This window comes from Maylandia zebra, linkage group LG19 (assembly GCF_041146795.1).
Source record: "Maylandia zebra isolate NMK-2024a linkage group LG19, Mzebra_GT3a, whole genome shotgun sequence".
NCBI classification, from domain to species: Eukaryota; Metazoa; Chordata; class Actinopteri; order Cichliformes; family Cichlidae; genus Maylandia; species Maylandia zebra.
Genome location: NC_135185.1, coordinates 10,488,868 through 10,506,467, shown reverse-complemented (window position 1 = coordinate 10,506,467; position 17,600 = coordinate 10,488,868). Strand labels below are relative to the sequence as shown.

Sequence of the window (17,600 nt, the reverse complement as noted above, 5' to 3'; positions counted from 1 at the left end):
ATTTCAGTCAATTTTTAATTTTTGCGTTTTAGTTTTCTTAAAAAATTAGTTATCACTTTTTAATTAGCTCAACGTAAAATGAACAGCAAAGAAAAAAAAAGTAACGTGAACTGAAGGTGTAAAAATAAAGGTGTCTGACCTTTGACCTCCAGGATGAGGTCTGGTTTGAGGTTGCTGTGAACCACACCGTCCGGTCTGATGTTCCACAGCTGGCTATCTTTGCCTCGCTCGGGAGAAACGCAGATACGGCTCCCCGCCATCATCACGCTGCCCGAGGACTCCAGGAAACAGTCCTCAACCACCTGAGGACGCAGAGGAGGAAGTGGTCAGCATTAACAAGGAAACAAGTTCATATTGAAAATGATTAAAATGAACTTGCTGAACATGCTCTACTCTCCCTCTGTAACATGAACCAGCAGGTGGGAAGGGGTGGAGGATAAAGGCTCTTTCAATGGGAGACGCTGAGTTTTTACAAAGTGAGGAAGCAAAAAAGAGAAGAGCCAACAAGTGCAGAACAAAGAGACCCGAAAACATTTGAGACGCACCCTTAAACCCAAAGATTTATAAACAGAAGCAGAAGTAGGACGGATTATCAAACTGAACCCAAGTGCAGGTAAGTACGAGAAATTCAGAATTTAGCACCGAATTAAAAGCCCGAATCTAGCTGTACGTAGTGCTACCGTGGCTGTAGCTCAGGTGGTAGAGCAGGTCTCCTACTAATCTGCACGCCAAACATCCTTGGCATGCGGTCTGGGCAGGATACTAACGCCAAGATACTTCGATTGGAGTCTGAATGTGTGTGAATGTTAGAAGCACTTGCAGGGAATGAGCATGGAAAACGTGCTTGTGTGAATGAGGTTCAGAGTAAATAAGCTCATGTGAGAACCCGTCCATCGCAGGATAAACGCACTGTGCAGCTGTCAGTTTCAGCAGTTTTCGCCGGCGTACCTTGCAGGTGAGATATCCGTCCCGATAGAGCCACACCTGCTCCTCTCCCCCCGACTCCTCCACGGCCTGCACTCTCATCAGCTTGATGTCATCCAGCGTTCCCGTCAGAGACATCATGCATCCCGTCTCCCTGTTCCTCAGGCGGAAGTACATCGGTTTCTGTGTTAGGAGCAACAAGTACAAAATACAGATGTTAGTCACAGTGGACGTCAGGAAGAGATTCACGAAGCATCAGTCTGGCATTCGATGCAAAGACAAACACATTTAACATTTCTACTGAAATAAATAGAAGTCGCTCTCACTTAAAGAGGACCTACTCTGCCTCTCCTGTTCCTGTGGTAGATGTTCATGTTAAACATGACCAAAGTCTCAAATAACACCAATCCAAAAACATCTCAGGTGCTGGCGTTAAATGGGCCAGTCAGGACTTACCTGCAGTAAAGGCCGGAGGGATCCAATCCGCTGAAAGCCGCTATGCTGAAATAAATCAGCCTCTTGGCTTGGTTGGAGGATCAGCTGTCGACCTCTGTAGTTACTGCCCTCATACAACACCCACCTGGAGACAGACGGACATCGTTTTAGCTCGTCAGATTTTATCCATCGTTTCATTCAGTCCACCAAACAAGCCACGAAGCACCGTTTATGGACCTTTCTATGATCCAATCGTGACTGAAAGTTTTAATTAAAGCGCTGAAATAAACACTTTGTGGCAAAAGGGAAAATTTAATGTAAAGCCGGCTGGGGTGTGTAACTACACTAAAACTGGTACAATGCTAACACCTGGTGGTGAAACTTCAAAATTCATGCAAAGCTATAGTTATTAAAATATGTGCAGATATAAAAGCGGTCGATTAAAAGCTGGCAGTAATGGCAATAACTGGGAAATCGGGAAAATCAGCATATCGAGGATATCCGTTTATCATCTGGCTTTTCTTGTCCCACCATTATGGATCAGGCTAAGAGGTCACACGAAGCTGGTTATCAGTTATAATCAGTCTAACACATGCACAGGTCTATTGGCAGCACAGACACAAGCGGTAGTCAGGATAATATCACAATACTGAGGCTTCTAGAAAATGAAGAATATAAAGAAAACCTACAAAAACAGATCTAAATCTACTTTTAGTGAAACAAATCTCAGCTGTTTATTCATCATAAATCCCATTCATTTCAATTAGCTTCACTCTATATTGTCCCCTCATTGTCAGCTCCCTGCAGTGGCTGTATTGCTCCAGCTGGGGGCCCCATCACACAGTTTGAAAGCCTCCAGGTCACAGGAAGTGATGACTTTACATACAAAAGGCTGCTAATAAAATGCGTCCAATTATTTGGATGAAACAAAACATTCACTGGGCTGACTTATAATTCAAGTTCAGTACTTTGTGGTGAACTGCTGAATACTGTTATAAGATAACAATATTTTCATTCACTGTTGCATAATTACGCTTCTATGACCAGGTGTGCAGACACACCTGAAAGGTCCATTCTGAACCAGAACCTGCTGCATATAAAACCTTGGTGCCGATGGCAGGTGTCTGTCACATTTTTAAACCAGCAGAGGCTCAAACGTTCATCTCTGTCACTTACATTCCTCCGTCCACCACCAGGGAGCGTATGCGAGCGTCCAGGCCGGCCTGATGCAGGTTCACAGCTTCGTGTGTCAGCACCACCCTGCGACCTCTGCAGCCCACCTTCGTGAACAGGGCGATGGACGGCAGAGAGAACTCCTGGAGGTGGAGAGCAGAGGGTTGAGTTCACACAGAGCACCACAGAGGGCTGAAGACACGTCCAGGGAGAACAAACACTCACATGTCCTGCAGTCCGGATGGACCGGAAGCTCGAGTCTGAGGACAAGAAGCCCATGGCCTCTGTGCTGGGGTACTCCCCCTCCTCCAGGATGTACATGTTCTCCGTGAACTGGGATCCCTCATGTGCCACCCAGCTGACAACAAATATGCAGTATATTGAATGAAGCCATGCAAAAATGTTACCTCGTGCAGCAGCATTTCTGACCCCTCATGACTTCATAAGTACAGACGATAACCACATGACTTCAATTCTGATAAAAACACATTTGAAGTTCGATAAACTGCAACCAAATCAATTTTCCACCCACTCCAAGAGTCAATCTTTTTTGTTTAACAAACTCTGAGCATTAAAATCAGAAGATAAGAGTTTAATTCCTGACGTTCCTGAGGAACAGAAACAAACATTGTTCTATATGAGAACGTCTTACAGGAGAGTACTCTGAAAAGGACAAAGATTCCCTAAAACAGGCTTGTGGTGGTTGTTTACCTGCCAGCCAGCACCTTACAGGACCTGGGTGTGAAGTCTTCATCCAGAGCTGCCGCGCTGTCCTCCAGACACACCAGCCGTCCCTGGAAGTGCTCCTCAGAGTAGAGCTGGACCTGTAACACATCCAAACAGCCTCAGCGACCCAGCAGCACACACTAACAGAGACTCCTCATCATTTCTGATTGATGCCGAGCTGCACACGAACGAGCGATACCTTGAATTTTGTGGTTCCCATGCTGTCCTGCAGAACAAACAGAGTTGTTAGAGATGCACCTTTTATGACGTTAAGCCTTTGTGTGATTAACGGATGCTGATGGTTTCTTACGTGGAACACGGGCTGTATGGATGCGATCCTGAAGTTCTGAGCTCCCCAGTCCTCCGGGTTTGCGTACATGCCTTTCTCCAGGACGTAGAGTTCTCCGCTGAACCCAGGCTTCTCAAAGGCCACCCACCTGCAACGACAACCAGCTAAGAAATGAAACCACAGCCTCCATGTTTTCATCTGCATCACAAGCTCTGCAGTGAATCCTGTAACCGTGAGAAGCACACGAGCCACGATTTACCCACTCATTACATGGATGAAGTTTATGTTTAGGATACTCTTACAGGGATGTCTGCTGAAACTGGAAACCACCTAACTCCAAGGAAACCAAAATAAAAGCCATTGTTGCTCTAAAATCAAGGAAGTGCTTGCAAACAGCACATCTTCAGGTTTCTCTGAATAATGACTTGAGCTGCAGCATTATCTGTATAAACAGGCCGAGTCTCGTCTCAGAGGCTGTAAAATGACAGGCGAGGCCGTCGCAGAGCTAACAGCAGAGTGTTGGGCAAACAAATCCAACCAGCTCTGAAAACCAACAAAGAAATCTTCCCTGTAAAAACTAACAGACTTGCTTTAGAGTTTTTTAGCCCTGTATCGCACGAGTTTTGAATATTTAATCAGCGCTGGCACATCTCAACGATCAGCTGGAGAGAAACTGTGGGAGTGGTTTGGGTGAACTGGCCCTTTAAAGTGTTGGAAAAAGAAACCCACAGATATTCATTACTGATTATCAGCACATACCACGCTACTTTTATCTTCAGTTCAATTTGATTCCATTTATTTATGTATCACTAAAGTTATTAAGTTATCACTAGAGTTATTTATGCATCACTAAATCACAACCACAGTCACCTAAAGTGCTTTATACTGTAATCACGAACTCATGAACTCTAAACTTTCACATCCTACGAGTTGCCTCTAACGCCCTCTGATAGTAACTAAATTCTGTTTTTGTAAAGCTCCGCCCTCGGGAAGCTTCCTTTCATCAATTCCATGAATGGATCCGTTTCACAGGCTCGTCCATAATCCATCCTCTGAGGCTGTAGGCGTGTATGTTTGCGTGCGCTGTGATAAAACACTGTAACGTGAGAAGCACACGCCCGAAACCTGAGAGAGAGAACATGAGTTTGAGCTTTGTGTTCATTTCTTTCTTCTTGTGTGTCTGACTTACACTCCACCGGTGACATCGACAGACTGGGTCTTTGCACCGTGGCCGGTCTCCTCCAGGTTGACGACGGGTCCCAGCAGGTTGGTGCTGAGGCTCCGCTCACTGAAGTCCTGCTCGCTGAACAGTTTAACGTGCGGGGACAGGAAGTCCTGACGAAGAAGGCGACACAGACAAAAAGTTTAAAAAAGAGAAATCGCTGCATCAGATGGAAACGCCCTCCAACCAGGAGCCTGCGGGTTAGCGTCTCAGGTGATACGTACTGCGATTACAGGCCGAAGTGACTGCAGCCCGTCCTCAGATCCCCCCCAGTGGCTGCAGTGAGGGTACTCCCCCTCCTCCAGGATATACTGCTGGCCTTCAAAGTCTGCCTCCTGGTAGCCCACCCAGCTTCAACGTTGATACAAAGACACATTACAGACCTTTCCAACTGATATTTGTAGCACGTATAACAGTAAAGCCTTTTAAAGATCCCTGTTTAAAGTGCACTGTGCAGCTTTTCCATGTGTTCGATGTGCAACACAACTGTAACCTGACAAAGTGAGCCAGCTTCTAAGAATGAGACATTTAGGATTTGGAATGATGACGATGCCCCTGATAAATACTCACAGGCCCCCGAGGACCTTCAGAGACCCGACTGCACACAGCGTCTTCTTGTTCACAGCAGGTTCGTCGGATTCTTCGTCCGGCTCTTGTACGTTGTAGATGTCGTTGTGAACCTCTAAACACTCGCCGTCAAAGTTGGGCTTCTCGTACAGTAAGGCCTGCACGACAGACACACAAGCAGGAGTTTTTACCTCTGTGTGTTTTTAGCCCACTCCTGCCTAAAGGTACAATCCCATTCATTCCACAGATTAGTAGTGTAACATATTTCACATCCGTCAGTGGAAACAGGCTAAAGTTCAGGCTGTAGGCTTGGAGCTGTCAGCGTACAAGGAGCTGATGGGGGAAAATGCCTGAGCATGCTCGTTACAGGAGGTCTTTCTTTGGCCTGTTCCTAAAGGTATCGCAACTAAATTCGTAGGAAAAGAAATACATTTTGGGGAAACATGATGTGAAGACATCATTGGACTATTTTTTGGTGTTTTTTCATAGCACATTCTCCTTCAACCAACAGCTTCACAGGAATTCAGCCTCATCTCAAACCACAGTGAGATCTGTAACAGGAAATTCATCCTTTTTCCTTTGAATTCTTCCCCAGGCCACTGAATCTGAGCCAAGTCATCAAACATAATGAATCGTGTCAGCCACACATGTCTGGACTGAACTAAGCTCGTCACTTTAGGTCCGACTGAGATTCTCAGGAAACACAGCTGATGTGTGCAGCAGGTATTTACAGATGTGACGTAGAACAGAACAAACCTTGACTTCATTGGGACGCTCCACTTTTATCGGCCCCTGTAATAAAGACGCACTCTATCAGACTCAGGTAACTCGAAGAATTACAGTAAAGTGCAAACGTTCACAGGTCAGCCACAACATTAGAACCACCTGTGCTAACTGAGATTAAACATTGTTCTATGACTAAAATAAACACAGCGATGTTTCTGCTAACAGATGATTTTCTGACCTTTTATGTTTGAAATCAAGTTTGCTTCCTGATGTATCCGACCCTGACACACTCCACTGTAATAAACTTCACCGGTTTTAATGTTGTGGCTGATCAGACTGCATAGCATCATATTGTGTATTTCCTGTACTTTACCATTCGGAGGGGTCGGAGCGAGCCTACGAAGGGCTCAGGGAAGCCCCAGGCCTCCGGGCAGGGATACTCTCCCACCTCCAGCACGCCCACGAACCCTCCAAACCCTGGATCGGTGTACACCAGCCAGCTGCAGACAGACACGAGATGGGGAGGAAAGTTGAGCAGGATTTCAACATTTAAGGGTTACTTTCCTGAAAGAAAACGTTAATCTTTGACACAATGGAGGGAATAATGAGCACTCTCACTACTCCCTCCACCCATCAGGAATCTGCTGCAGTTAACTGGGACAACCACAAGCTCCGGCCTGCCGCCTGCATTCCTTCACACACAGAACTCAGATGGATGATTTCCCATCAAACTTTATCTTTCTGTGCTCTTGAACCTCCACAGCGTTCCTGCTCCAGTTCAGACATCATAACTAATAACGTAAACAAATTAAAACATTCTTTTTCTGGCATTTAATCTCAGATTTGTAATGAGCCTGTAGTCAAGCTCCTTTGACTACGATGACCTGGATGACTGAGAACCTTCACAGACATAATGAGCCTGTACCACCAACAACAGCAAATTCCCATTTAAGGACATTTAAGTCTCCACTTACACTCCAGAATGGACCTTAATGGAGCCGGTGGTCTGTGGGATGCCAAAGGAGCTGACCTCTACGGTGTCGTCAAAGTAGGACACCATCCTGCCCAAGCCGTTCACCTCTGAGAACAGGTCAATCTGGGGCATGCTGTAGTCCTATGAAACACACAAAAATAACACTGTGTGAGAGCTTTGACAGTTCATTTCTTTATTTACAATAAGCCTGGAAAACTGAGCTTTTTGAATCAGGTTAAATGAAACCCAACTCACCCTCACTGCCAGTCGAATGGAGCCGATGACCACAGGCGCTGTGGGAATAGGTTCACCTATCTCATCTAGCGTTGCAGGACTTTCCTCCTCTGCCCAGACATTCACGATGCCATCTGTAGGACCTTCTTCCAGAGCGATGATACGGCCCTGGAAACCAGGCTTCTCATACAGGACCCAGCTAAAGAGACACAATCACGTAATTCTACACTTTTCACAGAACAAGCACCAAAGATTTCAGAGGAAAGTTCAGTCACATCACCTGGATAAGTTAAAATGTGCTGCTACGTTACAATGGTCAAGTTTGTTTAGGGTTAAATCAAAACGGAGTGTTTTTCCATTAACTATGTCAACGTGTGATCATCACACTGAAGCGTGGATGCATGCTAACGCGTACCATCCTCTGATGACTCTGACTGATATGATGGGGGACAGCTTCATGGTGGTGGCATCTTCTACATCAGAGTAGAGCTCAAAGGCCTCTCCTCCAAACTGAGCATGCTCGTGTATGATGATCTAGATCAAGACAGACATGTCACTGGAATCCATCATTAGAAATTCAATCTATGTTTAGATATACACTGCAGTACCTTTCCAGGCCTTTTGTGGAACCCTCTTACTGCAGGAATCTGTAAGAAGAGTTGGAAAAGATTTAGGTTACAAACTTAAAGCTGAATTTTAAATATTACTTTGAGTGGTCATCTGAACTGAGTGTGTCCTGATGGCCCTGGCCATGTGAGTCGAATGCTTTTTTATTCTAGAACCGTTTTGTCTGTGTGACCTCAGTAAACACGTTGCTGACACCTCTAGTTTTTAGTTTTAAGCCAGTCGTTGGTTTCCACGTCAGGTTTGGGATGGTAGTCCTCCTTATTTTAACCCTGGTTACCCTGGAGTAACCTGCTGTCAGTTACCGGAGTGCTCACACAGCAACTTTAAGTATTAATTCATTACTTTTAGTGAAGTCCCATTCATTTAACAGTTACAATAATACTTTTACCCAAGAGCTTCTTTCTTTCCCTAGTTCAGGTTTTATTTTAGACTTCCTAACAGGAGCAGTGCATGCTAAGAGACGTCAACAGAAATAAAAGATGTAAACGTGCTACATTTTTAGCAAGATTAGTGTAAAGTGTACTCTTAGCAGTCTGTTAAAGTTACTGTTAGTTTGGTATTTTAATCATCTGTGCAGTAAATGTTTTGCCTCATTTTGTTCTACCTTAAAGTCAACAGCAAACATTAATTTGTTTTGATCAGTTTCCAGTGCTCCTGTTTCCTTTCATGCCCGCGGCAGAGAAACAAACAGTGTGATTATTTAAAGACACATTTCTTTTTATAGGTCTGCTTTATTTGCCTGTAGATGCAAATACTTCATCTCAGCCTGGAAGACAAGCCGATCTTGGAAGAAACTTCCTCTGAGAATTCCACATTGAGGACACGTTCATCTTTCCTGTCCTTACTTGTAAATGATTCACAGTTTGGTTGCAACAGCATCACATAACAGTGTGAAGGTGGGGCGTGTGTGGCCACGGATATAAACTAGGAACTTATGAGTGCTTTGCAGATTTTCTTAGCTGATTAAAACCCATTCAGGCTTTGAGAATCCTTCCTGCTAACAGGCAAAGATATCATTTAAAGTCTCGTGCCTACCTTTGGCTTTGAAGTTGTCTTTTGAAATCCATTTGGAGGGCGCTGCTGGATGTAGTTGGTGATTGGAAGTTCTTCAGGGCTCTTCAGGTTCAGATCCACTTTAGATAGACCTGCTATCAGGTCCTGGTCCATAGCGATGCTCTCCTTTGTATTCTGGTTAGTTTGAATTGTCTGCGCTGTGGAGGTCTCCGTTTCTTTTTTGTTCTTCTTCAGTAATTTCTCTAAATGTTCAGGCAGCTTTATGTCAGAGAACGAGGGCAGCACAAGAGGAGGAGGAGAGGAGGAGCTAAAGACTGACTCACTAACTCTTCCTGTACCACCTCCTGTGACCGGGCTTTGATCGACGCCCGTCCCACCCATGTGTGTGGCCTCAGGCTTTGATGAATTAGCAGCTTCCACGTTTCTGAGTGAGGGCATGCCCTGCTGCTGGTCAGAGGAAGGTGTGCTATTTGAGGCAGAGGAAACTTCCTCTGTACTCTTCCTGGTGGAACGAGTGGTAAGTAAGCTGGAGAGGATGGAAATCTTATTAAGTCTTGACGTAAGCTTCACAGGCTCTTCTCCATTGTCTTGCCCCTCTTTTCCTGCTTCAGCTTTGGCTCCCTCCTGGAGTGCAGATTTACCTTCAACCTCATCAAGTGTTTTTGCTTGCTGTTCAAGAGTGGGTGTGGCATTTTTTTCCAGAGTTTGGCCATTCCTTTGATTTCCCTTTTGTTTAAGAATTGTCGTAGGTAAAAGGTTAATAAAGGTTCGTCCATTTTTCCTTAAGCCAAACTGGAATTCCTCAGGATCGAACGTTTTCTCGAAGTGGTCCTCCTTAATGGCCGGCAAGACAAAATGTGGAGGTTGAGACTTTTTATGAACATGCTTCTTTGGAGGCAGTGCGAAAGGCATCCCACCTTCCTTAATGTTCCTGATAAAATCATCGGCATCAAGAGGGTCATCCACACTAGCGGACGTGTTAAATCTTCTTTTGTGGACCCTTCTCTTCTTCTGATGAGATTCCACATCTAACCAGCTGGAAGGAAAGTCTGCATTTGATTGCAGACTTGGGGATGAAGTGGATGATTTCTCTGCAGTCTGTAGTCCTTTTTTGAAAGCACTACCTAGAACATCTGTTTCTCTTTTTTCTTTTGTGTCTTTGTCCTTCAGGAACACCTCGCTGGAACCAACCGTGGGTGATTCTTTCTTGGCATTCATCTTTGAAGCCTTTAGTTTCTCATCCACTCCAACAACCTCTTTAATGAGGTTTTTCTGTTCCTGTTTGCCAGCTGCTTTTCCAGCCATGGAAACACTTGATGTTACAGTTAATTCAGGATCTTTAGTTGTTTTCTTCAGATCCTTTGTTGCTACAGCCTTTGATTCCGGTTCCTGGTTAGTACCTGGAGCTGTGTGAGGTTCAGTAATTGTCTCTGGTTTCTTTATTTGCACAACTTTGACAGGTGTGCTCTTCTGGTCCTTTTGACTGCTAATTTCATTGTTAGCCTTTTCATTTTCCAAACTTTCTGCTGATGAGATCTTGGAGTCAGGACTCCCTTTATTTTCCACAGAACCCTGAGTTTTGCTTTCCATGTCATCTGTAGATTCTGTCTTTGCAGTCTCTGGTCCCTGTTGTAGACCAGGTTGTGGACATTTGGATTCTGTTGAATTATTCAGTTCTGGTTTTGTCATGTCTGCATTCTGCTTGTCGCTAACTTTAGTTGCCACCTCACTCACCAGGCTCTCTGCTAATGAATCCTTGGTTTCAGGAGCCTGGACCTGCTGTTTGCTAACATCATTATCAGCATTTGCAGTTGTCGCAACTTTGACTTCGGTTTTTTCATTGGCACCTTCAGTACTAGAGCCACCTGAGGTCAGTTCTTGGGTTGCGTCTGTATTTTGGATCTCTGTTGTCTTAACCTGAACTTGTGCTCTGACCGTCTCTGGTTTCTGTTCAGATTCATGAAGTTTAGATTCTGTCAGTTCTTTCTGGTCTTGGACTTCAGCCTTTACAGGTTGGATTCCAGCATCACTATGAGTCTGCAAAGCCGCTGTCTTATTTACTGAGCTTTCTGCAAATGAATTCTTTTTAGCTCCATCAGCATCCTTTAGGCCTCTAATTTGGCTTTCTGTTGCTTCCTGTGGAGATTCTGATTTTAGAACAGATGCTTGACTCGTGGATTCTGCTGATTTGTCACCCTCTTGTTTTGTTATGCTCCCATCTTGGTTGTTAACGGTTACAGGAGCCTGGACCTGCTGGTTGCTAACATCATTATCAGCATTTGCAGTTGATGCAACTTTGACTTCAGTCTTTTCATTGGCACCTTCAGCACTAGAGCCACCCGAGGTCAGTTCGTGGGTTGCATCTGTATTTTGGATCTCTGTCTTCTGCTGACTTTCAGCTCTGACTGTCTCTGGTTTTTGTTTAACTTCATGATCTTGAATTTCAGATGTGGTTGAGCTCGTTTCCTCTACAGGCTTCAAATCCTGTTGGATTCCAGCATCACTATGAGTCTGCAAAGTTTCTTTCTCACTCACGAGGCTCTCTGCTGATGAATCCTTGGTGTCACCTTTCTCTTCAGCTTCATCAGCATCCTTTAGGTCCTGATTTTGACTTTCTGCTGCCTCCTGCAGAGATTCTGCTTTTAGAGCAGATGTTGGACTTGTGGATTCTGCTGATTTGTCACTCTCTTGTTTCGTTATGCTCCCATCTTGGTTGCTAACAGTTACAGGAGCCTGGACCTGCTGTTTGCTAACATCATTATTAGCATTTGCAGTTGTCGCAACTTTGACTTCAGTTTTTTCATTGGCACCTTCAGAGCCACCCGAGGTCAGTTCTTGGGTTGCGTCTGTATTTGGGATCTCTGTTGTCTTAACCTGAACTTCTGCTCCGACCGTCTCTGGTTTCTGTTCAGATTCATGAAGTTTAGATTCGGTCAGCTCTTTTTGGTCTTGGACTTCAGCCTTTACAGGTTTCAAGTCCTGTTGGATTCCAGCATCACTATGAGTCTGCAAAGCCGCCGTCTTATTTACTGAGCTTTCTGCAAATGAATCCTTGGTGTCACCTTTCTCTTCAGCTTCATCAGCATCCTTTAGGTCTTGATTTTGCCTTTCTGCTGCCTCCTGCAGAGATTCTGCTTTTAGAGCAGATGTTGGACTTGTGGATTCTGCTGATTTGTCACTCTCTTGTTTCGTTATGCTCCCATCTTGGTTGTTAACGGTTACAGGAGCCTGGACCTGCTGTTTACTAACATCATTATCAGCATTTGCAGTTGATGCAACTTTGACTTCAGTTTTTTCATTGGCACCTTCAGAGCCACCTGAGGTCAGTTCTTGGGTTGCGTCTGTATTTTGGATCTCTGTTGTTTTAACCTCAACTTGTCCTCTGACCGTCTCTGGTTTCTGTTCAGATTCATAAAGTTTAGATTCGGTCAGTTCCTCTTTGTTGTCAACTTCAACCTTTACAGACTTCAGGTCCTGTTGGATTCCAGCATCACTGTTAGTACCCAAAGTTCTTGGCTTGTTCACCAAGCTTTCTGCTGATGAATCCTCGGTCTCATTCTTGTCTTTAGGTTCCACACAGACAGCCTTTAGGTCTTGAATCTGGATTTCTGCCTGCACGACAGACTCTGGTTGTACTATTCCCACTCGCTTTTTCAGACCAGATTTTAGACCAGATTTGTTACCATCCTTGTTTTCTGTCTTTTCTTTGGTTTTTGAACCTGTTGATTGGTTAATCTCTGGTTTGGTAACATTTCCATCTTGGTCAGTCTGTTGTTTGCTAACACTATTAGCATTCATATCGCCCATCTCCTTTTTCAGGCTTTCTACTGATGAATCACTGACTTCTGTCTTTTCTCTGGTACCTTCTGTACTAGTGTTTACTGAGATCAGTTCTTGAACTATCACCTTTTCTTGGCTCTCCAATGTCTTCTCTTGAAGTGATTTTTCTTGGGCTGGTTTTGTTATACTTTCACCTCGAAGTTCAACTTCATTATGTGCAGTCACTGCATCATTCCCCAGACTGTCCACTGACAGGTCACTGGTTTTGGTTTTTTCTTTGGTGTCTTCAGTACTTAGAGAAGTCTGGTCTTGAATAACATCCATATTCCGGCTCTTCAGCATCTTCTCCTGACCTCCAGTTTTTACCATTTCTGGTTTCTGGTCTAATTTATCATCTGGATCTTTGACTGGTTTTGTTGTGTCCTTATCCAGGTCTCCAACAATTATGGACTTTTGGTCTTCCTGGATGTTAGATTTAATGTCAGCATTCACAGCTTCAGTCACACTCACCAAGCTATGCATTGACAAATCCTCTGTAGCTTCAGTGCTGGCAGCTTTTACTTCTTTAGTTGTATCTGATTTTAAAATATGTTTTTCTGATGTCTTCTTTGAGGCTTTCACCTCTGCAAGGTCCTGATTTAGATTAGCCTTTGTTGTAATGTCCTCACCTTGGTCTTTAGCAGCGGCCGCCTTCTTGTTTTCTTGAGCCACGTTCAATAAAGTCTTCTTTTCTTTATCAGCTTCAGCATCGAACATGTTCATGTCGTTTACTTCTGGAGTTCGTTTTTCTTTTACATCTCTGTCACGTTTGTCGTCCAGACTTGTGTCTTCACCTCCGACTTCCTCATTTTTTGTCAGAAGCAGTTTGGATTCATTTTTCACTTCTGATGCTTTTGTTTTCACACCGCTGCTCTCGGTGTTTTCTTTCAAAGACATCTCAGGCTGCTGTTTTGTAGTTTCATGGAGTATTGCTCGCTCCTCCCTCGTTTGTTCTTTCAGAGCGTTTGTAATCCCTGTCTGTGTTTCTTCCTTGGATTCAGCTGATAAACCTCTGTCCTCTGATGACAGATGTACTGATTTCTCTGAATTTCTTATGGCTCTCTCTGCGGTTATGCCCTTGAGCGCCTCTTTGCAACTATTCTGTGACTCAGTGCTTTCCACTGCTGTGTCACTGAGCGTTTCATTTGGTTTTGAGCCTTTCCCTTCAGATCCTCCTGCGAGTAAAAGAGCCTCTTTGTGCAACTGATTTTCAACATTCTTGGACAATTCACCAACAGTCACAGCCTCTGTTTGAATGCCCAACCTCTCTGCTGGTTTCCTGCCACCCTCCTCTTTGCTTTTCTCCTCTACTTCAACATCTTTTGCTAAGGCCCTGTTTAATGTCAGGGACGTGTCCCTATCGTTTGTTAATTGATCCTCCCTTGATAAATCCTTTTGCTGCTCTGTATTGGCTGGTTTAGACTGATCTGAGTCATCCTTTGACATCAGTTTAGCAGGAAAACTGCTGCTGTTTATCTTTTGCTTGGAAGTGAATGCTTTTATTTTATTACCAGGAATCTGTCCACGTATCTCCCTTTGAACGCTGTCACCCTCAGCGGATTTGCTTAGCATGTCAGCTTCATCCTCAGGAGCTTGTTTTGTGTCGTGAGTTCGTGGTGCCGTGTTTTTATTTATGTTTCCTGTTAGCTTCAGTGTTTTCAGTGACGGGGATTTCGGTTCTCGTGTTGTGTTTTTATTTTGAATAACAGACACGTTTTCCGCTCGACTTCCATCAGTAACTTGAGACTGAATTGCTTTGTCGATCTCGCAGTTCGACTGCACCTCGGCTCCTGTGTCCGGAGCACTTTCTGTAATAACTGCGTCGCTGTTTTGCAACCACTGGATGTTTGAAATGTCTTCAGTTGCTGTACTGGTTCCGATCTCTTTTTCTTTCACTTTGGTTTCATCGGTGTGTTTTATAATACATTCCTCTCCCTCCGACTTGAATTTAAATACGTCTTTACTGTCACGCTCATTCGCCGTGACGCTTTCAGGTGCTTTTACATCCGTCTCTGTCGATGTGTTGTGATTTGAGTCCTCAGAATTCCCACTTTGGGAACGTTGTCTGGGTTTTAGTTTATTGGAGCTTCTCTGGCCTCTTGTGGGAAGTTTGCTCACAGACGACGAAGTCTCAGGGGAATCTTTTACAGGCATTTTTTGGTGCTGTTTGATGTTTTCGTTCCATTTAAAGATCCTTGATGAGACGGTTTTCTCTTGTTTGGTGGGAGGTGGAGAGATGCTGGAGGTCGGAGTATCGCTCTCACCATGGATTCTTTTAGAAAAGGTTTTGGGTGGTTTCACTGGTGGGACATTTCCTGCTGGGAAAAACAAAAAACACAGACAGACAGGAAATTATGGATCTTATGATGGAGCAGAGACACCGCCAAAATAAAAAATAAACAGGTTAAAATATTAGGAGTAAATACCAGTAACTGTATCAGAGCTTTACAGTGATATTTTTAACACAAAAATAACTTTGTAATTTCAGGAACAGGTGGGACAGGATAATGGAAAACTGTGTGTAATACATGCATGTCTATTATTAACTTTATATGTTTTATTTGATTGCATTTTATTGGCAATTATTCCATATTTAGGCAACTGTTTTTCAGATAATAATAATAACCTAAATATTTGGTTTTTCTGCAGAAACATCTGCAAACCAGATGTTTGTCCAGATCCAACAGATGAAAAACAGTCTGTATTTTCATCAAGATCTCTGTATGAAACCCCGCTTGTTCATTTTAGTTGCCCCTGGGTTTCATATGTCCTCCTTCACCGCCCCTCATGTCGCCTGGCCCGACATGCTATTCGAGCTTTCTTACCTTTCTTTGGACTTTCGGGTAGCGGTGGCGGCGTCTCACTCCCAGGACTCTCGTCAGCTGTTGCATCTTTCTGCTCTCGACTTGTCTTCTGGACTGTTTTAGGTCTGTCCGAGTCCATCTGACCCGATGAAACCCTTCTATGGGTTATATCAACCTTCTTTCTCGTCGGAGATGAAACGGGCAGCCGGCTCTCCACATCGTTCTGCTGCTGTGTTTTTTTGACGTCCGGACTTTCCCTATGTGGTGGGTGTCCACTTTTACCGCTTCTCTCCTCATTTTCCACGTCATTTAGCAAGTTCACAGACTCAAAGTCCTCATCTGATTTGTCCTTACTGAGTTTTGTTCCGGTCCTAGTTTTCGTGGGAGAAATGTTCCCCGACACCGATTTTCCTCCTTTGGTTTCCTCAAAGCTTGGTTTCCTTCCAGGTCTGGCTGCAGTTGTTGGAGATTTCAGAGTCTCTTTGGTCCTAGGTTGTTTTTGTAGTTTGGGCCCTGAGGTGTCCGGCGCCGATGTCTTATCTGGTGTCACTGGCGATTTCACGTCTGCGTCTGATGTTGATCTTTTGGGGATTTTAGACTTTGAACCCGCAGCACCGGAGGGAGCGCGGGTTTGGTCTTTTAATGCTGGCAACATAACAACGGCTCTGTCTCTTTGTGTTGAATTATCACTGGAAGTTTCCACTTTTGTGCCCTCTGTGGAGCCCTTTGCCTTTGTTGGGACATTCTTGGCCTTGTTTCCAGCTGCAGAGGTCGGGGTCTTTGTTCCACTCGCCGTGGTATGTCGGCTTTCTGCTGCTCCTATAACTCCTCGTTTCTGGGCTGCAGCCTGGTCGGCTGCTTGGCCTCTCGCCGCTGGTTCTGCAGCTGCTGGCTTCTTTTTGTACATGTCTGACGCTCCAGAAGTGTCATCGAAGTCTGAGGCCTCCAAGTCTGTTTTACCTTTAACTATGGCTTCCGGAGTAATTGCCTCAGAGGGTGAAGACTCGTCTTCTCGTGTGGGCCGATCGAGGGTTGTGTCCTTAAAATCAGCATCGTTGTTGTTTTGGAGGATCAGCCGTCTGTCAGAAAACACAGAAAACATTTAATGACAGCTGTAGACACACTTTATGTATCCACACAAGTAGATAGATCCTACGCTGTGAAAACCACCGAGTGTTATAGCAAAATAGATTCTGGCTTTGTAATACTTTGTTGCATAAATGATAAAAAAAAAAAAAATGTTTGAAAAATAATTAAATGCAGCATATTTAGACCATCAGTTGTGCCTTTGGAGGCCATTAAGATAAATTTATGGCTAAAAATCCAGAGAAGGAAAAGATATCCTGGATATTACAGCCCCCCGGTGAAGTCACTGTTACAACTTGAATCCTCAGGGTCCTCAGATAGCTAATGCTAGCACTATTACAGTGAAGCACGAGTCCAAAGAAGAGTTTACTGCCAACTGGCTCTAAATCCACAGATCCAACGAGCTGCTGACGCAACAGACATGAGAAAGAACAAAGCAGCCATGAAGCAGAGAAAAGAAAAACAGCCAAAATTACAGCAACACAAGACGAGGACAAAGGAAGACCTGGAGCTGAGCTCACAAGCCCTTCTCCCCTCCCAGAGTGGGTAAATCCACCTGACTGTCCAATACATGGATGGAATTTCTGAGCCTCTGCCTGACTGAGCTTCCACTTTTAAGACAGCAAATAAGAAAACTACTTTTAAAACTCTGTGTTGTCCTTAAAATTATAAATCAGACGCTTAGCAGGGAGATTTCAGCCGAACATCAGAGCAGCAGCTGTAAATGCCAAATGTTTTCCTCAGTTTACACCTGCACAACACGACCAAAGGGAAAAACTGCATCTGCGAGTCTTCATGTGAAAGGTCACATGTTGTAGTGTTTTCTGACCTGATTGAGTTCAAATATCGCTCAAACATTTTGTGTCTCTTTTCTAATCATGCCATAAAAATGCTTCACACATGCAGTTTCCACTGTTCTCCTGCACGATGACGGTAAACCTGGATGAACTGTGCCGTCTGTAAAACCACCTGCAGAATCAA

At 44.3% G+C, this 17,600-nt stretch overlaps 1 protein-coding gene across 3 annotated transcripts in view; it reads right to left on the bottom strand.

Moving 5' to 3' along the window:
• crybg1 (crystallin beta-gamma domain containing 1) overlaps window positions 1-17,600 on the bottom strand; it is a 45,753-nt gene that overhangs the window by 700 nt on the left and 27,453 nt on the right. For 2 of the 3 annotated variants that reach the window (XM_076877495.1, XM_076877497.1), the window contains 19 exons: window positions 15,555-16,612; window positions 8,932-15,047; window positions 7,878-7,916; window positions 7,685-7,803; window positions 7,291-7,468; window positions 7,037-7,176; window positions 6,436-6,562; window positions 6,093-6,128; window positions 5,340-5,494; window positions 4,994-5,120; window positions 4,737-4,882; window positions 3,569-3,695; window positions 3,458-3,484; window positions 3,244-3,356; window positions 2,758-2,890; window positions 2,536-2,675; window positions 1,381-1,504; window positions 949-1,107; window positions 140-302 (listed from right to left, as the gene is read on the bottom strand). In XM_076877495.1, the coding sequence (XP_076733610.1) occupies window positions 140-302; window positions 949-1,107; window positions 1,381-1,504; window positions 2,536-2,675; window positions 2,758-2,890; window positions 3,244-3,356; window positions 3,458-3,484; window positions 3,569-3,695; window positions 4,737-4,882; window positions 4,994-5,120; window positions 5,340-5,494; window positions 6,093-6,128; window positions 6,436-6,562; window positions 7,037-7,176; window positions 7,291-7,468; window positions 7,685-7,803; window positions 7,878-7,916; window positions 8,932-15,047; window positions 15,555-16,612 (9,227 nt within the window). The remainder of the gene's footprint in view (window positions 1-139; window positions 303-948; window positions 1,108-1,380; window positions 1,505-2,535; window positions 2,676-2,757; window positions 2,891-3,243; window positions 3,357-3,457; window positions 3,485-3,568; window positions 3,696-4,736; window positions 4,883-4,993; window positions 5,121-5,339; window positions 5,495-6,092; window positions 6,129-6,435; window positions 6,563-7,036; window positions 7,177-7,290; window positions 7,469-7,684; window positions 7,804-7,877; window positions 7,917-8,931; window positions 15,048-15,554; window positions 16,613-17,600) is intronic. The other variant, XM_076877496.1, reaches the window with a different exon arrangement.